Source organism: Canis aureus, chromosome 16 (genome assembly GCF_053574225.1).
Source record: "Canis aureus isolate CA01 chromosome 16, VMU_Caureus_v.1.0, whole genome shotgun sequence".
NCBI classification, from domain to species: Eukaryota; Metazoa; Chordata; class Mammalia; order Carnivora; family Canidae; genus Canis; species Canis aureus.
This window is the reverse complement of record NC_135626.1, coordinates 10,927,405-10,952,864: the sequence shown is the minus strand read 5'-3', so window position 1 is coordinate 10,952,864 and position 25,460 is coordinate 10,927,405. Positions and strand designations below refer to the sequence as shown.

The following is a 25,460-nucleotide window of genomic DNA, read 5'->3' as shown; positions in this document are numbered from 1 at the left end:
GGCACATGACCTCCAGCAAATCACTCAGCCTCTGGACTTCAGTGTCCTCCTCCGGGGCACAGAGGGAGTTCCCCCTCCCCTGGACAAGCAGCTCGACAGGCTGGGTTCATGACATCGAGCATCCCAGCTTCATTGATGAGCCCAAGACTGCAGGGGCCAGCACACAGGCTGCCGTGTCCACTTCCCCGCTGCAACGGCCACTCTGTTCCAGCAGAAGGCTGGGGACAGGTGACATGAAGCCGTGTGAGCAAGTCACGCATGCTAGCTGCTGGAAGTGAGCCACCACTGGCACTTGGGGGCTCTTTGTCGCTGCTGCAGGACCTGGACTTCAGGAGCAGCCGATCCCGAGGAGGGACAGGACGGATGAGAACCACGGTGACAAGAGCAGCCCGGGTGACATGGGGGAAACAGTCCCTTTGCGACCAGAGGCCCACTGCCAGTGAGGAGAGACACCAGCTTCTGGCTTCAGGGGGCACTGGCGGTGCACGCAGCTGGATGTGTCCAAAGCACCGGGAAAACTCTTGCGAACCAATGGTGAATCTTGCCGTGTGTTTCTACATTTATTTTGCATCAGGCCATCCCCACCGCAGGGAGCCCAGCTCGGGGCTAGAGAGCATGGCCTCCTAAGGACAGGCCCCCTCCCAGGCCACAGCCCCAACATCGCCCCCGTGCCAGGACATCACCCCTGCCCCGTGGGCACTTTCAATGACCCCACATCCCTTCCGCACGTGTACAAATCCCACAGCATGACAACACTTTCTGCTCGGTCTCTGAAAAAGAGCTGATAATGTTGCACAGCTGCCCTGATAAATTTTTAATGGTGATATTTGCTGAAGAAGCAGGCTTTTATTGTTTGGCTCATCACAGAGTGAATTCATCTTTGCTCCCCGGAGGGAAGGACGGAGGTGAGAGGACTCTGGACCCAGGACATGTGGACATGCGCATTGCCCCCCAACAACCAGTGCTGCTGGGGACAGGGGCCCCACAGGGGCAGAAGCCCCTGTCCTAGGAGGCCCACCCTCCCTTCCAGCTAACCGGAGGGGGTCTCTAAACACCCCAACCCCCCCTGCAGGCAGGTCTCGGGGCAGGGGCTGCATAAGGACAGAGCTGGGGCTTGCAGGGGTGTCCATCAGTGTCTGGGAAGTGCAGCTTCACACCCCACACACCAGGCATGCTTGAGGCTGGGGTCCCCCACCTGCCCTGGCCCAGAGCACACGGTGCTGGGGTCCTGGGGCCGCCAATAACCGAGGACCACCAACTAGGTGACTTACACTGGCAGAAATTCATGCTCTGAGTACTGGAGGCCTGGAGTCCTAATCCAAGGGTAGGACCGACCATGCAAGGCTCTAGGGAGGCTCCTCCTGCCCCTCCCAGCTCCTGGGGGCCCCAGTGTCCCTGGGCTACAGCCCGGTCCTCCAGCCTCCGCCTCCATGCTCACACAGCCCCTCCTCTGCCCATGTCTCTTTTAAGGACACCTGCCACTGGATTAAGGTCCACAGGGTTTTCCCCAGTGAGCCCATATTCACGGGCCTGGGGCCTATGCTGTTAAAGCCACATCCAGCCCACACCCACCCACCCCGGGATCTCCTGACCAGGGAACCACCAGACAGGGCTCGCTGGCCCTGGGCCCACACCACAGGCTCTGATCATCAGTCAATGGAGGCCTCTCTTTCAGAGGTAGGGAAACAGGCCCTGGGCTGAGGCACCTGCTGAAGAGCACAGCAGTAGCCAGACCCGAGTGTATCAGGGCTGGCCCCTCACCTCGTGCCCCTGGGGTTCGGGTCATGTCCCCCGCTCACCCCACCTTGTCCTGCATCCTGCCGCAGCATGTCCACCCACCTGTGACCAGGGTCCTGTGTCCATCTCCTTACCTGACAGTGGCCGGTTCTGGCTGTGTCCCAGTGCCTGGCCTAGGGCCAGACATCACCAGCCACAGACAGATGAGTAACTGACTGACTGAATAAATGAATGAGCAAGTAAAGTAATGAATGAATAAAAAGAGGTGACTGCTGACTTCCTTAGGTAAAGGACCCTGGGAAAGGGATGCTCCTCAGCCTCAGTTTCCCCACACGTAAAAAGAGGGATGAAGGGCTCTTCCAGCATGAAGGTGCCAGGCTGTGGATGCCAAGCTGTGGGAGCTGGGCGAGGGGTACGACACTCAGCCCTGGGGGCCTCATGAGTCTGCAAGGGTCATGGCAAATGTGCTAGGCCCCTGTCCTCTGTCATTTCTGTCTCACTGCCCAGCGCAGACCGGTCTTAGCCCAGGAGGCAGCTCACACTCCCGGGATTTTCATCGGACAGTGATTCTCTTGTCTGGGCACAGGGACATCTGTCAGCAAGGAAGGCCAATGTGGGCACCAGGGACATCTCCCCCGTCATGATTCCGAACATGGGCACCCAAGCTGCCCTGGGAAGGCCCCGGGGGGGTGCTGGTGTGACACTTACGAGCCACAAATTGGGGCAGATGCTTGCGCTTGGATGCATGCTGTCCCCTGACGTGTTCCATGAGCACCTTAAGTGGAGCGGTAGCCCTGGGCTCCTGCAGCTTGGGCACCATGGCGCTAGTCCTCAGGCAGAGCCTACACACCCCCCCACGAAACGGGAGGTAGAAAATTCACGCACGACCTGCTTCAGCCCACTCAGCCCTCCTGGTGGGTGCAGACCCCCATTTGCAGAAGAGAAAACCGAGGCAAGCGAGGTGGCCCCTCCCCCTACCGGGGCCTGTGCTGAGCACTTGGTGGAGGTCGTCTAATCCTCACAACAGCTCCAGGAGGGAGTTTTAACTATGACCCCACTATTCCAATGAGGCCACATGGGCTCAGGAGCAGGAAACTAACAGGGCATCCCGCCACCACCCAGGTCGGCTGGGTCCCCTTTGTCCACCATCCCCCCCAAGGAGCAAACACAACTGAGGAGCAGACGGGGCCTCACATTACCATGCCAGACCTTAACTGAGCCAGAGGCCGTGGGCTTTGTAGCTCCACGCTGAGACCAACCAAGCCACGTTCACGTGAAACAGGCAGAGGGAGGATCGACGATAGATGGACAGACATGTAGACAAATGGGCGGGTAGGTCGGTGGGGAACAGAGAGACACATGGATAGGTGGATGTATGAGCAGAAAGGTGATGGATGGATGGAATCAGAAGGAAGGATGGAAGGACAGATGGGTGGGTGGAAGGATGGATGAACAGATGGACAGATGAGGGATGGATGGGGGGAGAGGGACAGATGTATGCATGGAGAGCTGACTGGTTGCATGAACAGAGGATGGGAGGGAGGGGGAGAGAGGGGACACAATAAGACCGTGAGAGCAGCCAGGGGAGCATGCTCCATGGGTGAGGAGACAGCAGGACAGAGGATGGCAGAAGCAGCCCACCTGGCCCTAGAGCCCTGGGTGGGCGCAGGGCCCAGCAATCGGCTATGCTCCGGCCCTTGACAGCCCCCGGGAAGCTGCATCTGGCCGTGCACGGCCCTCCCACAGGCAGCAGCTCCCCTTGGCCCCCCGCACAAAAAGGGCCGAGTAATACACTTTTGAACAACTAACGTGTCTTTCCAGCTCTGGTGCCCACCGTGAAGTGGCGGAGAGAAGCGCAAGCAGGTGTTCCCTGAGTTCTTTAGCAACTGGGTAAGGACATGAGGTAGGGTCCCTCCCGAAGCCCGTGGTAGGGACGGACTCACTCAGAGTCACCTGGCCACCATGCGTCAGGGCCCACACTAACGCACGCTGTCCGGGTCTTCCCCACCGTCCTGACAACAACCCCATTCACAGTGGCCACAACTCACATGCAGGTGGCAACCACTCAGGTGTCCCAGGGAGGAAAGGGCGGGCACCAGGTAACAGGAAAGGTGGTCAGCATATTTCGTAAAAAGGGCATCACATGCCTCTTGGGACCTGGTGACAGGTGCCACCAAGATCAGTGTCTGGCTCTCCCCTCTGCCCCCTGGGCTGTCCCTCCTCTCCGACAGTGGGTCACTGTCACCAAGTAGGGGGGTGGAAGGATCAACATAATGGTCCTTCCCAGGAGGGGCCAGCTCAGAAGCAGGATAAGCTGGTGTCACTGTCAGGTGAGTGGAAAAGGCACCCACTGCCCCTGCTGCACCCTCTTCCTCACTGGAGTGGTCGCTGCCATGGCGGCCCCCCTCCTCTGAGGCAGGTTCTGGGTGCCACACACACCCCGGGACAGGGATGGGCAGGGCGGGCCAGGCAGAGGCACACCCAAATGTGCTCCCTCACCCCGGGGCCCGGCCCATACGACACAAGCCGCCTTCGCTACCTGAGGTATCCCCCACTCCCACCCCTAGTGACATCGCCATCACCGGCCTGGCTGCCACGCCAGATCCAGGATCATTAAACCAGAAGGTCCCTCCCTCCCCATCCCTACACCCTCTCTTCCAACACCTCCCAGGCAGGACGGCCACACACCCGCCCTCCCACCCCTGCCTTCACCACAAGGAGTACCATCCATTCTTAAACCTTCAACGGAGCCCCCAGGAAGGATCTGGAATACACTGGGCACCCCCTGCCCCAGCTGGCATACAATGTCTGTGTTCAGATTCAGCTGCTAGCATGCCAACGGACAAGAAGATACCAGAATGCAAGATACCAGACTGGTATGCAAGAAAAGAGAGCGAACAGGCATGCACACACCAGGCACATGCACACACACGTACCAGGTGACAAGGCCCATTCTGCCCAAGCCGGGAGGCCTAAGCAGTGGGCCTGGCAAATGTGGGGAGAGAGAAAAGCCGAGGCCATGGGAGTGAGGGGGCAACTGAACCAGGCTGGGGCTCGGTGCTTAACACGGATGCCATCCTCCCTGAGCTGTCGTCACCTGGCTCCCACCCCAACTGGGCAAGTGGGGCAGGCACCAGCTGGAGAGCTGCCTTGTGTGGCCAGAGCACACTGTGGGAGGCCTCACTTGAGCCCCTCCTGGGAAGGGGAACAAATCCCCAATGGCCGAGGATGCCGGCCCCATCATCACCACGGAAGGGAGAGGAACACGGGCTCTCCACGCAAGACAAGCGGCCAGGCGCTTGGTGCCACCAGGTGGGACACTTAGAACTATCTTGCTGGCAGAATGAGCTAAGCATGTGAAAACAGCCACTCTCCGTCCAAACCTCTCGTGCAGTCCAATTACCTGGAATTAACCAGGTGGCACCAGACGGGAAAGGGACACTGGCAGGGAGGGGCCCATGGAGAGGCCTGGGGATGGTGCCCAAGAGCCACAGCCGTGTCCACAGCCACAGGTCGCCTCGAGGAGTGGCTGGGGCTTCACAGCACCACGGGACCTTTGCTTAGGAATGGCTCCTTTGAGGCTGGAGGGAAATCCCTCCTCTCCTCCCTAGGATCGCGGAGAGCACTGGGTCCCTCACGCCCCCGCAGGCTCCCACTGAGACACTCACTTCAGGACAAAGACAGGAGACCCCATCTTTACCCAAAGCGGCTGTGCCTTTTCTCTGCAGCCCATGAGAACTTCTGAGTTCCCCAGACACACACAAAGTCCAAAGAGCAGGTCCTCTACAGCCAAGCAATGAGACGAGAAGTGCTTCTTTTTGGTTCCAGAATGCTCTCCTGTGCTCAGATTTGGATCAGGGTGCGTCTGACATTCTGAGAATTCACTTCAAACAGGAAAAGCCGTTCCATCTGCTGGGGGTTGGGCAGGGGTGGGGGCATCCAGTCTTGCCCACCCCTGCCCCTGCCCCTGCCCCCTGCCCCCTGCCCTGACTGCCTTGTAGCCCGGCCTCTCTCAGATGGGGCTGGGGCTTCCCAGACTGCAGCAAAAGACCAAGCGTGAGGAACTCCAGGCACCCCAAATTAACTTTCGACAGCAGAGTTTCAGGGTGACAACAAGCAGGAGGCCCTGTGATGGGGAAGCAACAGGGCCAGTCCCAGCAGCCACTCCCCTCTCAAGGCCTGGCAGCCCTCCCCCACCCCCCAGCCGCTGCTTCTGCATCGCACAAGGGGCGGAAACCCCGCCCTCCAGGAGACAGCCACTCAGGCAAGGCAGGCATCACTGCCACCGTGCAACCATGGTCTGTGCCATGGACACCAGGATGGGACTCAGCCTCTGGCTCCACGGGGACTCGTGGGTATGTTTTGGATAGAAAATAATCAAAATATCAAAGACAATCCAAAAGAACTGAAGCCCGGGTATCTAAACAAACATGAATGTTCACCATAGCGCGATTCACAATCGCCAAAGGGTGGAAGCAACCCCGTGTCCATCAGCCAATGATTTGAAACCCCAAATGAGGCCCATCCCTACGGCAGAATGCTATCCCATCAAGAGGAGGCATGAAGCCCTGATGCGCCACAGCCCGGAGAAGGAAGCAGGTCCCAAGAGGCATGTGATGCCCTTTTTACGAAATATCCCTATCAGGCCCATCCAGAAAGCTGAGTGACGGATCCAGGGCGATGGCACAGGGGAGGGGTGTGGATGCCTATTAGGGACGGGGTTTCCCTTCGTGTTGGAGAATGTTCTGGAACCAGACAGAGGCGGTGGGCACACAACACTGAGAATGTGCCAAATGCTACTAAATAGGTTAGATTCACAACATGGGGTGGGGCGCCTGGGTGGCTCAGCGGTTGAGCGTCTGCCTTCAGCTCAGGGCGTGATCCCAGAGTCCCAGGATCAAGTCCCACATCGGGGTCCCCGCAGGGAGCCTGCTTCTCCCTCTGCCTGTGTCTCTGCCTCTCTCTGTGTCTCTCATGAATAAATAAAATCTTAAAAAAAAAAAAAACACAAAAAAAGACTTATGTCATGGGATTTTTGCTTCCATTTAGTAAAAAGATAGCAGAGAGAGGACAGCGGCCTAGGGTAGGGGAATGAAAGACAGGGTAGAAGCCCAGCGAGGATCCAGAGCCCCCCACCCCACCCCTCTCCACAGCGCCAGGACCCTTGCAAAGCTGCCTGCATACACTGCCGCCGCACAGGACACAGCTGACTGGCCGGCAGCTCTGGAGGTGAACAGTCTGAAAAGAGCCTTAGGGGCTCAAATCAAGGTGTCAGCAGGCGGGGTCCCTTCTGGAGGCTCCAGGAGAGAATCTGTTGCCTTTCCTGGCTCTTAAGATGCCAGCATTCCTCGGCTTGTGGCCACATCACTCCAACCTCTGCTCCACCATCACATCTCCATGCTCTGCTCTGACCCTCCCACCTCCCTCTTTTACTTACAAGAAAAATGACCTCTGGTTACTTGTAATTACTCTAGCTACACCTGCAGAGAATCCCTTCCCTGTCACACAAGATCCAGGAGCCAGGAAGGGACTGTGGCTTTCAGGGGCCCCCTCTCTGCCCACCACCCCAGCCAGCGCCATGGGCATCCATGGAACATCAAGTGCTGCACAAGTGTATAGAGGAAACTTCCCAACCTACAGAAGAAGAGACAGAGGCTCCAAGAGCACCCTTGCTAAGGCTGATGGGTGAGTAGGTGGCTGACAGAGGAGACCTTCGAGGGCTGAGGGCCCGTTGGCCTCACCTGCAGCTTCAATGCCTGGGAGAGTTCTGCCTTTTGCTCTCTCATCTGTCACCAAACGGGACATCCCTCCCTCTGGAGGGCCAGCTCTAGCTGTGAGGAGGACCTGAACCACCCCCTGACAACCGGCGGAGCCAGATGACTTACCAGGGACCCCCCACCCCCAACGCAGCCTCCCTTCTGATCCTCCAGCCGGCACCAGGATGGGGCCCCCAGATTAAGTCTCCTATTCATCAGTCTCTGAGAAGTATAATTAGGGCTTTTATGGAAAATCAGCTCATTATGCAAAGTGCAAGGGCTATAAAAATGATCATTTTTCTAAAGGAGCGTGCTGGGCTCCTATCCAGCCTGGCAAGAAACTGGAAAGACTCTCTTCGGGCTGCAGACTCAGTTGACTAGTTTTTCAAAAAAGGAAAGGGCTTGGCCACACCGAACCCTTTGGTAATTAGGGACACTGGGAAACCTTCTTAAACGAGGAGCTAGTTAGTGTCATAAAGGGCTGGTGGTTAGTGCCCAGTCACCGGTGGAAATCACAGCCTGTTTGGGGGGACTCAGGGCAGCCCCATCATGTTGCCGTTTCCTGAGCTCATGGGTGGTGGTGGTTGGGGGGGACGCTCCTGTCCCCAGGGGCTATGGAGGGAAAGGACTCCAGAAGACCCCTGGATTGGGGCTCAGATGAGGAAGGGAAAGCCCAGGGCAGGAGAGGCCCAGAGGACAACCCGTCGTGAGGGCGAGGAGGCCATGCAGGTGGGAGACAGGAGAGCTCCCCTGACCTCCTGGGGCTGCAGACACCTGCTAACACCTCCTTCCTCTCATTTCCTCCTCACCACCCCCAACCCAGCTGCACAGCAGGATGACTTTAGCCTCCTCCGGGCTGAGGGGCCTGGAGCCACAGCAGAACTGCCCCATCCAGGGCAAAGCCAAAGGGGCTCATCAGCCCCAAGAACAGAACCGGGTTCCCGGGACCCAGGCCCTGCTTCAAGGAGACATGGATACAGAGAAGAGATCACGCTCCAGCCTCTTACGAACGAGCACATAACAGCATCAACTTTCATCTCACGCCCTTCATTCCGGCCCACTTGTGTGCACACACATGCGTATAGAGAGACCACACTCAACAGGCTGGGAAGTGTACCCAGAGCACGGTATGGGCAGGGGCAAGCCCGAGAACACACAGGTTTCTGCAGAAAACCCAAACCAAAACTATGTGCTGTCTCTATATCCAGAAATAACACACTCATTCTTGATTAAGTTTTTAAACTGTCCCTATTACAGGCCTCACAGAAGCTACACTGCAAATCAGCATGTGCAACTGGGGGGCTGGGGGGAGGGGGGCGGCTCCAAGGTGCAAGCGACCTCCTAGGGTGCAAGCGGCCTGGTGGGTGCAGGAGCTTTGTCTCTGTAGCCTCTACACCCCCAACAACCTGTCCTGACCCTGATGTAAGAAACAACAAAAGCAAAAGTCCCCAATTCAACAGAATCTCTAAGTCATCTGAGAATGTAACAGCAAAACGCATCCTGGGGGTGGGGGCAGTGGTCCCTAACCTTCCCATCTGTCCCAGTGACTCTCTGACCCCCGGCGAACAGCCCCATCAAGGGGCAGCTGTGCTGGCCTGGAAGCACCTGGCACCGTGGTCCTGGGACCCGAGCCTTTGGGCACACAGTGTCCCCCAGAGACAACACCGGGGAGGGGGGCACCATAGCAGACCACCCTCACCATGTTACTTGCACCCGGGCGTGACCCCACACACTCCACCCTAGGGCTGGGCTACTTCTGTCTTCCCAAACCCCTCATCCCTACCCTGCCAGCCCATGGCCTCCAGAGACACCGAGGCAGGGCAGGTCCTCTGCTCATCCCCACTCCATCTGGAACCTAATCCTCATTGAGACGTCTCCCTGACCCCTCAGCTGTGGGTCAGAATCGGCAACCACACGTTCTCATTGGGGCTGCCCTCCCCCACCCCCACTGCCTGCGTGTCAGAGACCAGAGGCCAGACCACAGGGGTCACGGGGTTCTCTGAGGCTGAGCTTTGAAAGCCAAAGGGCATTAAAACTGGAGGTGATATGTCCTGCCGAGGGACCCGGGGGGCCCCCAGACCAAGCAGGCCAGCTCCCCAGTTATGGTGCGCAGGGAGTGCACTTCGGTAGCCAATGGTCTATGAAAGGATTAATTTGCTGATCTTATTACCGAAATCGAAAGAGATTTTGCACCCATCCGTAGAACACGTGTGCTCGATCTCCCTGGTGGGAACTGGAGGCCCTCCCCCTGCCCGCCCCTCCCCACTGCTGCCAAGAGGCAACTCGACACCACATGGAAATTCATGCATCAGATGCAGGCAGAGCATATCTGCTGCAGACTCGGGTGGCTGAGGCCAGGCATGCAGGTGGCATGCGGTGGCGGGGAGGACAAGGGGCCATCACTTGGCTGCGCCGGCGAGCTCACCTGATCCCTTTGTTCTGTGCCACGTGGTGCAGGGAGAGTCTGGACACGGCAGAGATGACCTGGGGAAACCAGAAAGACGCTTCTGTAATTCCACAAGAAACCAGAAAGTCATCACAAAACCGTAATGAAGGGTTGTGTGCACACAGAGCTGTTCACTAAGCACGTTTCATCTTGGGAAAAACACATACACACGCACAGCGTAGCATTTTCAGGGAGGCCAGGTAACTATTTTGAGTGTATCGTGCACAATTTGTCATTCCCATGCACCAGCGTGAGTGAGGGCTGCTAGGCTCCTGTGGGAGAGGAGCGGGGCTGGGCTCGCCCCCTCCCACCACCCCCCCCCCCCCCAACCAGCCACGAACCACTCACTGGGCCTCATTCTCACCCACACTACAGTAGGCCCTGCCGGGGCCGCAGGAGTCCTAATGGGCGACACGCTTCCAATGTGCTCACCCTGTGCTGCTGTTCGGTTAATGGCACATCCACAGCAGGTGCTGACCCAGTTCAGAGAGGCCCAGAGAAGTTAAGTGACTAGCCCCAAGTCACACAGCAGCCCGGGGCGCAGCGCTGACACAAACATCCAAGTGTGGTACTCCTTCCTCATGAGCCCCTCCTCTCTTCACATGACTGCTGAAACGGACACCCAGCTCCCGCAAAGGGTCAGGCCAGGTTCAGACTGTGTGAGGGAATCCAAGCAGTATCTCCCCAGACCCACCAACCTGTCCAGATGATAGTGCTGACGTGCTCTGCGATGAGCAGAGGCCAATCCTTCTTTGGCTGCCCCTGACCCTGCTCCGTCCTGTCCCGTCAGGGCCCACCCACCTCCCAGCCTCAAAAGCCCCAATGCAGGGACTCCGCAGATCCTTCCAACAGACAGTGGGCAAGGATGAGGTTCCACAGATGATTACTGGTAAACTGAGGCAGGGAAAGGGAGGCAGTTGCCCCAGAGCACAGAGTAAAATCCACATGAAGTGTTCACAATTCATCACAGGATTTACGGGGCCCCTGCCATGCCAGACATCACACTCAGGAAACAGGTGTGATCCTCAACTTTGAGACTTCCTTGTATAAGTGTGCATGAGTCCATCTGTGTGTGTGTGCATGCAATTGCCTGTGTGCAAGACTGTGTGCACTGCACGCTGCATGTACACACGTGCTTGTGTCTTTATATGTGTAGTCACTGTGTGTGCATATGTAATCTGTGTGCATGTGCACATGTGTATGTGTGTAGTCTATGTGTGCTTGTGTGTAGTCTGTACATGCATGTGTGCTTGTGTGTGTGCATTTGTATAGTCTGTGTGCTTATATGTGGCATGCATGTGTCCTTGTGTATGTGCACGTGTACATAAATGAGAATCCATGAGAACTGAAGTATGTGCATTGCATGTTGTGTTGTGATCTGTATATGAATGTGTGTATATAGTATGTATATATGCATGTGGTCTATGTGTGCTTGTGTAAGTCTGTACATGCATGTGCTCTTGTGTGTGCATGTGTGTATAGTCTGTCTGTAATATATGTGTGACTGTGTATTGTGTGCTTGTGTGTGTGCATGTGTATAAGAGTGTATGTAAGCAGTGAGCATTGCATGTGTGTGTGTAGTAGTATGCTTGTGTGTTTAAACTGTGTGTGCATGTGTGCACATGTGTGTAGCCTATGTGTGCTTGTGTGTGTGTAATCTGTGTGCACATGTGTCACCTATGTGTGCCTGAGGACCGGGAACACGGCCCATGAGGACCACCTGCTAAATTCACAGACACTGGCTGCTGGCTGCCCCAGGAACCAAGCCCACTGGGCCTTTTATGGGCAGCCTCCTGGTGAATCCTCACACCCCACAAGGCTGGGCCTGCCAAGCACATTTGGGAGACTGGGAAACTGAGGCAGGATCTCTTGCCTAAAGCCCCCAGCTGAGACACGTTCCACAGACTTCCCTTTAGGCTATGCTTCTAGCCACAATTTTTTTAAAGGGAGGGAAACCCCAAGGCATACAGAAGGCCCCTTTCTCAGACAGCAACAGGCTGCCTTGGCCAACACGAGCGGAGTGCTGTGAGGGGCCTTCCGGCAGGTGGTCACAGCTCAGGGGCTGGGCCCTGGCAGGTAGGAATCTGCGGAATGGGGGGGTCCTCTGTGCCGCCCCAGGTGGGACTCCACTGGCTCACACACAGCCTGCCCACCAAGGCCCATACTTGTGTGCTCCAAGGGGCCTTTCACAAGCCATGAGCAATTAGGCTTCGGCTGCTATTCTTGGCTGTTGAGAGCTCTAAACATTTAGGGATGATGACAATCACAGCAACATTGCTGCATGTGATAGAAGCTAGAAATGTCAGGGCTTGGAGGGTTTGGGCACATAAGCCGCCCCTCACCCTCCGCGGCAGACAGTGTTCAGCACCTGCCCAACTCCTCCCCAGCCGGCCAGACACAGGCTAGACACTTGCTGGCAGAGCCCACCCACGGCACCAGTCAGCAGTCAGCACGAGCCCGGGACACCCAGCCTGTTTCCTGACCCAGAGTTAGGGCGAAGGCTGTGCTTCCTGCAGGTGGAGCCCCCAGCAGAGAGTAGCCACCGCAGGGAAGCGAGCCAGAGTCAGTGCCCAGGTCCCCGTCCCCAGGTCCCCGTCCCCATGTGTCCACAAGCCTGTGGCCCCGGCAGACATGGTGGCTTCTCTGGCAGCCCTGTGCGCGGCAACCCCAGCCCCGAGCTTGCAGACACTACTCTGGGCTGGAACGTGTCATCAATGGTCGTGAGAGACTCAGCTCCGGGTTCCTGTGAAGCCAGGGGCAGCTCCTTAGATGGGGTTAAGTGTGCCCCTCTGTCCCTCGGTCCACCTGGGCTGCAGGCTCCCTGGCTGGCATCTGTACAGGAAGGGGAGTGCGAACCCCACCCTACAGTGACCGAGGGCAGGGGCTGCTGGGAGCAGGTGTGGGGCCCCCAGAGACAGTCACAGGGTCACACGAGGGGTGGCAGCCGCCCCATGTAGAAAGACAGGGTGCAGGGCGCATCTCCCTGCAGGGAAGGGAAGCCCCGGCATGGCTCCTACAGTACCTCTGGCCAGGCAGCCCCATCCCAGGACGGAGCAGCTGGGCCCTGATCAGATACCTCCAAGCCCACGGCTCCTTGAGCTCTTCTGAAAACGTAAATGTCAAAGGATGACATTTTCCCAACTTTTCTCTGCACTTCTCGTCTGCATCCCAGTTAACGAACGGAAGGAGCACACACGTACCATCTACCCTCCTCCCCACATACAGCTGGCTCAAGGCTCTGGGCTCAGCAATCCACTGAGCACTTCTCCGGGTCATGGACTGTGTACATGGGGGCAGGGCAGAGGGGGCGACAGTAGAAAGACGTGTCCCAGAGGCCAGGTCCACGGGGAGGAGCCCCAGGCACCCCCAGTGAAGGACGTAGATGTGACACTTGGAGGACAGGAGGTGGAGGTGTGCGGTGTGCACCCTGGGTGGACGGCTCAGCTCTGCCCCCGCTCAGCCGCGGCCTGCTCTGACCCCACACTCTCTACCAGATCTACGTTCAGGTGCACAGACCCCCGGACACCAGCGGCCAGCCAGCTTCCTTGCACTCACCAGCGAAGTCTCACAATGCAAACCCCCAGGCCCACCCCCCAGATGCCCTGGAGTGGATGAGTCCAGGTTGGGCACCCCAGTGCCCCAGATTGAGTCAGACAGGCAGCATCACACTCTCGGTCAAGGCATGCAGGAGGACAAGGAGAGGGACCTGAGTGTCTACCTCGGGATGGCCTACAAAGCACAGAGCCGCTGAAGGGTGAAGTGGGAGGAATGGATGGTCAGGCAGGGTGGGCAGGAGGGACTTCTGGGGAAAGGATGTGTGCTCTGGACCCCAGGAAGCTGAAGGGGGATCCAGGGCAGAGCAGTATCCAGGGTGGACCTCACCATGCCTAGAGTTCTAGAATGCGACTGCCAGGACCTCTGCCACTGGGCACCCACTGTCTCCCCTGACAAGCAACAGGTTCACCAAACTTGTCCAGCTAGACCCCGAGGGTCCCCGAACCAGGGCAGCACCCCATGCCAACCTCTAAGCCTCGGCTTAGAATCTCACCCAGTCGTGGCGAGGTAGGCAGGCAGCCTGTAGGACAGGTCCCTGAGGGGCAGAATGACCTGGCAGGGCCACCAGTAAATCCTTCAAAGAAGGGCGGTGGGAACCATCCCAAACTCCTGGCTGGAAGGAGCAAGCCCTTGCTGCCCTGGTGGCACAAGGAAGACCCCAAGTTTCTGCTCTTGGATACGGGGAACACTTGAGCTCCAGAGGTATTCTGGCAGCGATTTACAAATGCTTTTAAAAGATCCAGCAGCAGCCTGGTTGCCCAATACCAGAGTCCCGGAGAAATAAAGTCAGGCACACCCACACGGGGGATTCTGAGCTGCCTTGTAAACTGATGTTGTAGAAGGGGTTTTGTTGACATAAAATATATTCATATATCCCTTCAGTGAAACAAACAGGTAGTAAAACATGGACAATCACTAAAGTCTAATTTTTAAAATTATATACTGAAGAGGGCTGGGCATAAATGCACAGAGCAGAGGCAGTGACTGGGTGGCTTTGTGCGGTCGGACTCCTGCTTTGCCTTGGCTGTAGTTTTACGGTTTCCTACAATGTACAATGGGGGGCCAACGTTATCAAAAAAAAAAAAAAAACTCTGCTGGTGTTCACCCCTGCCCCCACTGCCCAGGTGCAGGACACCTCCCTGAATTCTCCTGTCAATAAAACATGCTATTCAAAACAAAGCCTCTGGCTCTGGGCCCTGTGGTGGAAACACTGGACAGGTTTAGTCCCAGTACACCAGGGCCATCACAAACCAGTCATAAGTCACCACTCTCCCTCCCTTACCCAGAGCACACAGTGGCAGGCCCCCCATTCAAGCCACAGCCAGCAGGCGACCAATCAGGACCCTCACTCTTGTGACACTGAGGAGTGCTCAACGCGGCACACAGGGATCTTCTTGAAATGTACCCGCATGTGAAGGTGCGCCTTTGAACTTTGTATTCCAAGTACCTGGCACACAGATGTCACCTGGCAAATGTTGACGTGGCTAGATGATGGATGGATGGCTGGATTCATGGGGACGTGCTAGGATGGATGAATGGTTGGATGGATGGATGGATGGATGGATGGATGGATGGATGGATGACAGATGGGAGGAAGGGAAGATGGATGGATGGGAAGAGGAAGGGAAGATAGAGGGATGGGAAGAGGAAGGGAAGATGGATGGGAGGATGGATGGACAGATGGATGGATGGATGGATGGATGGGTAAATGGATGGATGGGAAGATGGATGGATATGAGGATGGATGGATGGATGGATGGGAGGAGGGGAGGACATATGATGGATGTATGGGTGGGAGAAAGGGAGGATCGATGGATGGATGGATAGAGTATAGAAGGAGGACAGGTAGATGAAGGAAGGATAGATGGGAAGAGTGAGTTACTTAATAACAGAGGAAGGCTCACAAGACTCCAGACTCTCCCTGCATTCCCAGAGAGGGGTTTCAACACCACAGTGGTCTGGGAGCTCCTTGAGTGTTGGAGCTGAGCTGGGCTCACTCCATGATGCATGCCCAATGTCTTCACAGAGTAGGCCCATCAGCTACAACTCCCGCTGGAGAAACCAGAGACTTTTCTGCACTCCTTGTGGGTTGCTCAAGCAGGGACCTGCTTCTCAGGAAGATTTGGGCCACCCAAGGCCCCAAGCTCATTTCAGACAGAGACCTGGAGACTTGGGAACAGGACAGAGCAACTAGCTCCTCCTTACATTCCACTGCCCTGTTCATATTAAAGTTCCACCGGGGACAACTCCCAGGGTGGCACAGGTATCCTCTTTGCACTTCATTCCTCTCATGCTAAAGGGAATGATCTGCACATCCTACCCAGCCCCACTACTGTGAGCCTGCCCTGGGGCACAGGTCTGTGCCAGACCCATCAGGGCATCACATGAAACTTCTGAGCCCCAGGAGGGTCCTTCCCATGACAGACACTGGACTGGACTGACTGCTCATTCATTTTACAGACAGGAAACTGAGGCCTCATACTGGGAAACTTGCTCAGGCTCACACAGCTGGTCAGCAGTGGCTGAGAGACACTCCTGTTACCCACCCCATCAAACCTTGGGCGAGGGAGGGGTCCATGACAAAATATCATTCAACCTCCACACTCTCTTCCCCTACAGGGCAGGCAGAGGCCGTGGCTCCAGGAGTTCACAGGAACACAGTCTGGCTGGGCAGAGGATACCCACTGCCACTCCAGCTCTCCACAGGCCTCCTGGACACCTGACACTTTTCATGTGCCACATGCAGTTTTTTCCAAGCTCTTCTGGGGCCAGCATCACATCTGACCTTTGAAACCGGGCTCTGAATTGCCTCCTCACATTTTACAGGTGAGAAAAACCAAACTATGGCCCACTGAGTTTATATGATGGGCATAAGCCAGAGTAACTTCAGGAATGCTCAGAGAATGTCTGTATATGGGTAGATGGGTAAATGGATGGGTGCATACATGAATGTGTGGGTGTGCTGGTGAATGGATGGGTAGGTGAGTGGATGTGTGGGTATACGGATGGGTATGTGAATAGACGGATGGGTACATGGGTGAAGGGATGGGTAGATGTGTGGGTGTGTGGGTATATGGATGAGTATGCAGACAGAGATGGATACACGAGTGAATAGATGTATAGATGGGTGGGTGTGTGGGTATATGGATGGGTATGTGAATAGATGGTAGCATACATGGGTGAATGGATGGGTAGGTAGGTGGGTGTGTGGGTGAATAGATGAGTGTGTAGATGAATGGATGGGTGGTTGGTGAATGGATAGATGGGTAAATGTATGGCTATATGGATGGCTGTGTAGATAGATGGATGGGTGCATGGGTATATAGATGGGCGTAAGGATGAATGGATGGGTTGGTAGGTCGGTGGATGGATGGGTAGATGATGGGGATGAATGGATGGGTGTGGGGGGTGAGTGGATCAGCGTGTGGATGAATGAATGGGTACAGAGATGGATGGTGTGGGAGTAAGTGGGTAGGGGGATGGATGGATAAGTGGACAGAAGATAGATGGACAGGCAGACTCGGCAGCAAAGATTCCAAGGAGAACCTGCCTCCCAGAGCATAAGCCAGAGTGACTTCAGGCTCAGTTGATTCTGGCTCAGGTCAGGGTGGTAAGATCTCAGGGTGGTAAGATCAAGCACCATGTCGGACTCTGTGCTCAGCACAGTCTGCTTGAGAGTCTCTCTCGCTTTCCCTCTTCCTCTGCCCCTCCTCTCTCTCAAATAAGTCTTTTTAAAAGAGAGAGAGAGAGAGAACCTGCCTCCCAACACCCATTTCTTAACTGTCAGAATATAAGCTACCACCTCCTGAACACTTAGTACATCACGCACAAAGGTAAACAGGACACAAACGTGATTCCCATACATATTACCCACCCCCAATTCCCCATTATTAGATGCAAACCCTGGGGACTGGACAGAATGAGGACCCTGTCCCAGGTCACCCAGCAGTAAGTGGCGATTTAGGAACTACACCCAGATCTGTGGGACCCAAACCTGCACTTCTACCCAATGTAACCCCCAACAGGAGCTTGCAGCTGCTCCTTCCTCTGGACCTGCTGGACCCCACTTCCCAGCCACTCCTGCAGTTCCTGGGGTGCACCCACGAATGGGAGCAGATGTCAAGTCGACCACTTGCAGGCCTGGCTCATGAAAACTCCCGCTCCTGGGCAGCCTCGAAATACGTTAAAACTGGTGAGGCCGCCATCAGCCTGGCACCTGAAGGTCTTCCTGGGGCAGAGGCCACGCACATGCACACACACAGATATTCACAGCACACACACACGCATGCACACAAGCATACACACACGCACACTCTGTCCACCAGGAACTTCCCAGAAAGCTGGCCGTCTCCTGGATGAGCCAAACATGAACCATGTGTTTTTTACTTTAAAGTCCTTATTATCCTGAATATAAAAGACAGAAATCCTCCAGGATATAAGCTCTTTATGTGGAAACAGTATTTCTTTACAAGTGAAAAAATCAATAGCCCTCAGAATAAAGGCTTCTATGCTAATGCATACCAGGAAAAAGTCGGGTTTGAAGAGCTGACAAAATGTCTCTGCAGAAAGACAAGCACAGACGCATCAATGCCATGTTAGGGCAACAGGAACAGCTCGCTCAGGAACCTCAGTAGAGTGACTACGTAAGTCCTGGCATTCGGCTGGCACTGCACCCAGTGAAGCCATCTAAGCTCCCCAAGGTCCTCGATGAAGAGGCACGGCAGGAATGATCCAGAAGAAAGACAAAGACGAATACAAGCTGGCCATCAAGAGGGACCCGGGGCTGCCTCGTGCTAACGATGAGGTGAGCACTAGCTGGCAGCATCTGGGTCCCATCAAACGCCGCTCGCTTGCAAAGCCTGGGCTGATCAGGAGGGCTCACTGGCCCCAACTCTCTCGCCTTCATTAGGGGTCAGTAAGCCGGAATTGCATACACCAGGCTCAAGCCCGCAGACCTTCCTTATCAGCCGCTACCACACATCTGGGAAACACACACAAACACACGCACACGCACGCAGCTCAATGGTACCAAATGGCAAGATGATGAACCTCATTTAAACAGGTTGGCCGGGAAACTCCCCTATCTGCCTGGGAAATCTATAGCTCACGCTGCTGCATATTTAGAAGCAAATCATCAGAAATTGCTTCCCCAGCTCAGCCCTGCATTGCCCTTCCATTTTTTTTCCTTTTTTCACATTGAGAACAAGGTCAGAAAAACCTCTGCGCTGCTGCCTTCAGAATGAGAAGCGGCCAACTGAGGTGTGATCAGTCACACCAGACGTGTAATCACAGCCCCGTGTTCAAGCCCTGCCCCCGGGGGGACCCAGAGAATCAGAAGCCGGTGGGAAACATGGGCACTTATCAGCCACTGTGCTGCGTGGCGGGGCCCGGCTGATGGGGGCTCTGCTCTGAGGAGGCCAAAAGCATGCAGGACACTGGGCAGCAGGACCACAGGCCCCAGGATGGCCATGCAGCAAGATGAGAACCACCACTCCCCGGGGCCAGCAAGGAGCAAGTCTGGAGGGGACTGCGCGGAAGGAGGGTCTTGGCGTCCTTTAAAGGGGTCAGAGCTCAACAGTGACTTAGGAGGAAAAATAAAGGATAAAAAAGGCAGAGTCTGCGGACACTTAGGCCCTGGCCCTCTCCTTTCCTGAGCTCAAACCAAGGCTTCCAGGCGGTTTGAAATGAATCCCGAACCTGGCTGCACATCGTCAGTCTCAGCGGGTGCACATGCACGCAGGACAGGCCATCCCGGAGCTCGGGGACCAGCAGCCCGAATTTCCTGCCTTGTACTCTGTAGGCGCCGATGGCCATGATACATACGGATGAAGGAATGGACAGCTGGATGGGTGATCCATCCTAACTGGACTCACATAGTAAGCGCCTACTTGTGCCGGGCATGTTACAGGAGTCTGTTAGTTGACTTACAATCATGAGTAAACCACAGAGAGCCGTAAACCAGGGCAAAATGGCAGGGCCCAGGGCTCAAGTCCTAAGCCCGCCACTGACTATTTGAGCCACATTTCTCTATGCCTGTTTCCTTATCTGTGGCCTAAAAAAAACACAATGCTCAGGAGATGACAAATGCACGGCACATGTGCCACCACAGCTCCTTGCTGTGCTCACAGCAGACATCACTATTCAATCACGGTGCTCCTTCCTGCTAAAGCCACAGGCAGCCTCTGAAACTTTCTCTACAGAGTGCTCAGAGCCTGCTCTGTCCGTCAGAAAGACCTGAGTCCACCCCAGAAATACTCAGACCTGGCAGCCTCAAGAGTCCTTCTGGGCACTACCTCCTGTCCCTGATCCATAATATTGGGCCAAACGCTCCAAGGTCACCAGGCAAGGAAAGGGCATGAACTTCAGCTGTTCCGGGAAGGTCTACAGCAATCAGGGAAAACTTAAAATCCTTAGTGGAAGAAACTTAGTGACCACGTGGTCCAAATCCTTCCTTTTATAGGCAGGAAAGCAAAACCCAAATAGGAAGTGGTCCATGGTCTGCAAGGGCCACCCAGGAACTGGCAGGCAGAACTGGTCCAGAGATGGAGGTGCCTGCTGGCACTCGAGGCCCTTGCTCTTGCCGGCACCGCATCCTTAACAGCTACACCTGTGTCTCTAGGCCTCTCCCGGGTTCACTTCATTTCATGCCCCCCAAAACCCCACAAGACGCTTCTGCTGTTCTCACATCTTATGGAGGAGTAACCAAGGTCAGGGGTTGGCGGCCGACAAACAGTGACCCGAGACAGACTGAGCCCGTCCATCTGGCTGTGGGGCCCCAGCTCTCCACCCCAGCCCTGCCCCAGGAAGGGCAGCCCTGGGCAGAGGCCGACAGTGGGGGCAGGATCAGGTGTGGCCCTGCAGTTCCAGCAGCCGGCAAGCTCATCCGATCAGGATGGTGGCTTCGGGGAGCTGGCGGGGTGTGCCAGCCACAGCCACTCATCGTCTGTGAATGCACGCTCACTCGTGCCCCCAGCACATCCTGCCGCTGCAGGAGAGCACAGCCTGGCCTCCTCCCCACCGCCAGATGGGTACAAGGGGAGATGAAGGTGTGGCAAAATGTCGGAGTCACCCCAGACAGGCAAGCAGCAACATGTCTGCCCTCTGAGCCTGGCGAGGCCACAAACCAAGACCCAGGACTGCAGCCCAGTGTGGGTGTGAATTGCTGCCCAAAGGTACGAGAATCGCAGAGGCCCGGGTGCCTGGCCCAGGCCTCAGATGCCAAGGGCATTACAGACACCGCAGGGCGGGGCAGAGCAGGGCAGGAAGGAGCCCCGGTCCCACATGGAAACCTCGCCCTGCCTGCAAGGCTCAGACTGAAGTTTCCTTTCCCTCTCTTCCCTGTAGTGGAGACAGGGAACCCAAGGTCAGAAAGCAGGCATCTACACAGCCTCCTCCTCGACCGGGGTCCCTGGAGGAGCCCACGTCAGCCTCTGCCCGCTACACTGATCCTGTCCAACCTCGGCACGTACGGTTCAGCTCCACCACCACGGTGTGGGGTCAGGCCCACCACCCGCACTTCCCAGAGGAAACTGGGTCCCCAAGGCCCCAACAGGTGACCTCATTCGCCGCGACAAACCACAGAGACGGCTCTGGGCTGAACCTGTCGGACTTGGCCCTTTCTCAGCACCTTCTACATTCCCCCTGAGGAGCGAAATGCCTCCCACTTTAAATTTAAAGAGTTGCCAAAAGCAAGGAACGGATTCTGGTTTTTCCTGCTATCCTCGGAGTGCCTAGAACCAGTACTGGGGACCCTTGGGGCTGGGATGGTGGAGGTCCTTGTACAATCCTAAGGGATGCCAAGCCATAGCCCCCCAAGGATCGCATCCACACGCCCTGGGCACTGGCAAGTGTTTACTGGCCAACCTGCCAAGCCCACTCAGTCACAAGCCAGGAGCAGTGCTCAGAGCACAATACCTACCAGAACCTTCTTGAGTGAGCTGATGTTAAAGTGAACCTGAGTCCTGACCATTGAGCCTGAATCCTGACCTGGAGCCTGAGTCCTGACCTGGAGCCTGAGTCCTGACCACAGCCTAAGTCCTGGTCATGAACCTGAGTCTTGACCTGAAGCCTGAATCTTGACCGTGAGACTGATCCCTAACCATGAGCCTGAGTCCTGATCACAGCCTGAATCCTGATCATGAGCCTGAGTCCTGACCATAGCCTGAGTCCTGACCACAGCCTAAGTCCTGACCACAGCCTGAGTCCTGATCATAAGCCTGAGTCCTGATCACAGTCTGAGTCCTGATCATAGTCTGAATCCTGATCATGAACCCGAGTCTTGATCATAAGCCTGAGTTCTGATCACAGCCTAGTCTTGATCATGAGCCTGAGTCCTGACCATAAGCCTAAATCCTGACCTGGAGCCTGAGTGTTGACCATGAGACTGACCCTTGACCATGAGCCTAACCCTGACCATGAGCTTGAGTCCTGATCATGAGCCTGAGTCCTGAGCACAGCCTGAGTCCTAACCACAGCCTGAGTCCTGACCATGAACCTGGCACCGGGCTCTGAAGTTACCCTGCTACCTCACTCAATCCTCAACCACCCAAGGAAGTCAATGTCACTGTGCCCCTTGTCAAAGGAGAAAACGGAGGATCAAAGTGGTCACCTGTCATGGTGGCAGAGATGGCCAAGCCCCTGGATGACCTGACTTGCACTCAGCACTCTTAAAAGGGCAGCATCCAAAAGAATGGCCTCAGCCCCCTGCGTGAGCCTGGCCCTGGAAGAACCCCCCTCCTGTAGCGAGCATTTCTGGCTCAGCCACTCTGGTCTGGCCTTTACCATCGGTCAACCCCCGCTCGCTAATGGGGGAAGGGTGACAGCAGCCATTCCCTGGAGAGGGCTTTCAGAGCTGCTTCACTGCCTTCCCTGATTAATGGCCTTTTTAACAGGAAGAGGAACAAAAATTGTATCTCTAACACCAGAGCTGTAATTTTTCAGTATACACACTTATCTTTAAAGCGATGACTTAGTAACTCAGTTATTAAGTGCAAGCACAGCCTCCACACAGTAAGTGAGGACATGCTCCTCTACTGGCTCACTCTCGCCAGCCCTGGCTCTGCGGTCTGGCACCTTGCAGGCCCAGGTGCTTTCTCCCCGGCTCTTAGCAGGGTGCAGAGGTCCATGCTCTGGCTCGTGCCCTTGGGTGTCTGGACCCTCCCAGCAGCGAGCGCCCTGCTCATGGGCAGGCTCCTCCACTGACCTCCAACAGCTGGGAAGTGGGCTCAGGCCAGATGGGGGACAGAGTCAGCACCACAGCAGCCACCCACCTGTGTGAGGACCCCCTCAAGCCGCCATGCCCACTACAGGATGAACTGCTAATCCAAGCATTCTCACTGTCGGGGGTGTTTCTGGAAAGATCTGACAGGGCTGAGCATTAGGAAGACTATTCCAAGCCTGACAGATGAGGGGCCCCACCATCTGTAGCCAAGGAAGAGAAGGGGAGGGCAGCTCAGTCTGTCTCCTCACCTGTGAAGGGGGGTCCTACAGCCCCACATGGTGAGGAGGCCAGGTGACCCCACGCCCCGCGGCTTCTCCCCGACCACATTGTCACTCTGGCCCCTCCTGGGGTGGCAAGCCCCCGCCTCAGCTGCCAAGTCTCTGTGGCTGCCACCAGACAGAGGTCAAACCTTTGCTGTGGACAGAATGATGGTTCCCCCCAAATCCCAGTGATGAAGCCCTAACCCCAGTGGGAGGGCATTACGAGGTGGGGTATTTGGGGGTGATCGGGACATGGGGGTGGGACCCCCAAGGGCAGGATCAGTGCCCCGATGGAAGAGACACAGAGGGACGATCTCTCTCCCCCTGCCCCATGAGCTCGCAGTGAGGAAGAGGGCCCTCACCGGGATCTGATCCTCCTGGCATCTGGTCAGAGCCAGGCTCCAGACTTGGGAGAAGTACATGTCTGCTGCGGCCACCACCCGGTCTGTGGTACGTTGGTCACAGCAGCAGCCCCAGCTACTGACACGATGTCAAGGAGGCAGTCCCTGCCCACCCTGCCCCCCACAGCGCTGGCAAAACTCCCAGGACGCCACACCTTAGGAGACTACTTTCTGCCCGTATCAGGGGCCCCACCTGGGCCCGCAGCCTCGGAGGAGGGGGCAGGTAGAGGGGGAAGGCCAAGGGCAGCAGCTGACTGCTGGGTGTGGAGCACTCCCCGTCCTCTTCTCGCATCATGGGAATTCAGCCTCTGACTTCCTGCAGGAGGGAGCAGAGTAGGGGAGTCTCCCCGCTGCCCCGGACCCAGGTGCGTGCTCGCCCCAGCTCAGGGCTCCCCGCAGCACTGCCTTCCAGAGGGTGCAGGGCACCAGCTTGGTGTCACTAAACCCGGCTCTGTATCCAGCGGGCAGTGCCCTCAGCTTCTGGGGTCCCAGGCCCCAACCTGTAACAGGGGGATGAGTGCCCTGATGAGAGGTTCTTATCTCCTCACCTAGGTGTTCAGTAACTTTCAGTGAGCAGCTAGGTACTGAGCACAGAGGACAAGAGGCCAGAGGTGGCTTCCCGAGTTCACAGGACCCACTGTGTGCTCTATGCTCGAGGGCAAGGGATGGATGAGCCAGCGGGGCGGAGGGCCTGAGTGGGGGCATCAGGGAGGGCTCCCTGAAGGAGGTGCCACTCGACCTGAAGGATGAACAGAGGTCGTCACCTGGGTGATGGATTAGCTAGCCAGAGTGCCAGCACCGGCACAACAGGCTCCTCATAAATGAGGGCAACCTTCCCAAGGCACAGCCTTGGGGGGTGGCCCCAGGGCCCTGCCTTGGCCATCGGCACCACACCCTGCAGAACATGCTCTCCCTTCTGAAGCCATTTCAGCCCAAGAACCCCACTGCCCTGTGTCTGGAAGCCCAATTTGTGCAATGCTAGCCCTCACCAGGAAAACGCCTAAAGTAATTTTTTCCTCTTGTGTTTCCGGAAACAGATGGAAAACAGCTGCAGACAGAGCTCCAGATTGCTTCTGAGAAAAGGGGTTCATCTTGATTCCAGCTCAATCCCAGCCCTTCAAGGAACTTCCCGCACCAGTGCCCTCTTGGGTTTTTTCCTATCTAAGGGCAAGGTTCAAAGCTGTGCCTTTTGCCCGGAGCAGAGTCCCTGTGACCACGGGCAGGAGCACGAGGCCAAGGAGGAAGCAGAGGGATGGGGCCTGGGCAGCTCAGCTGGGGACAGACCCACCTGCTGCCCTGCCCCACCAGGCCCTGGGCACTTCCCCCACCCTCACGGCCCCCAGGCCATGGCAGGGAGGCCTTCTCCAGCAGGGATCCTGTCCTTAAGACAGTAAAAGGGGAGAGGGCTGCCAATATCACAGCCCAGAGAGGCCCCAGGGGACGTGACGGGATCCTGGGCAAACAAGGTTGACCCTCATCACCGAGTGGCCCAGAGTGGCCCACAGCCTATCCAGACCCATGGGCCAAAGTGACTTGAGCCAGGCTCTGAAGCAGGCCACCCAGCTGAAGAAGTCCTTCCAGAACCAACCTGAGACACCGGGCTGCAGGGTGCTGTGGGACAGAGGCTCCTGCAGGCCCACACAGTGCCTGCCTGCCGCTGGGCTGTGGCTGCGTCTCCCTGGACCTGTGAGGCTCCTCCTGACGGGACTGGGACCCGCCAGCAGGACCCGCCAACTCCGCGGCTCTGGGGAAAGCACAGCCCAGGGGGACACAGTTCTCTACACCAAGCTCTAGGGACTCACCACACAGCTCCAGCCTCTCGGCACTCCTCAAAGTCCCCCTCCACGGTCTTCTTCTGGAGGTGCCAGCAGAGGCAGCAGGTGAAGATGAGGGAACACAGGACCCACAGCTGGGAGCAGGGGGAGGGGCAGAGCAAGAGAGAGGCCAGGAGCCGGCCATCCTCACGCAGCCCCTGTAGGACAGAGCGTGGGGTAAGGGGAGGTACAGCCGGGCCTGGACTGCCTGGTACCAGCGAAGGGGCCTGGACGTCACTCTGAAGGTCATGGGAAGGCAAGAAAGGTCACA

The 25,460-nt window shown here is 56.6% G+C and overlaps 1 protein-coding gene across 6 annotated transcripts in view; it reads right to left on the bottom strand.

Annotated features, from left to right (window-relative positions):
- The window catches only part of VAV2 (vav guanine nucleotide exchange factor 2), a 168,401-nt gene that overhangs the window by 73,468 nt on the left and 69,473 nt on the right, over positions 1 to 25,460 (bottom strand). For all 6 annotated transcript variants that reach the window (XM_077851283.1, XM_077851284.1, XM_077851285.1 and 3 more), the window contains exon 3: positions 9,919 to 9,977. In XM_077851283.1, coding sequence (XP_077707409.1) covers positions 9,919 to 9,977 — 59 coding nt within the window. The remainder of the gene's footprint in view (positions 1 to 9,918; positions 9,978 to 25,460) is intronic.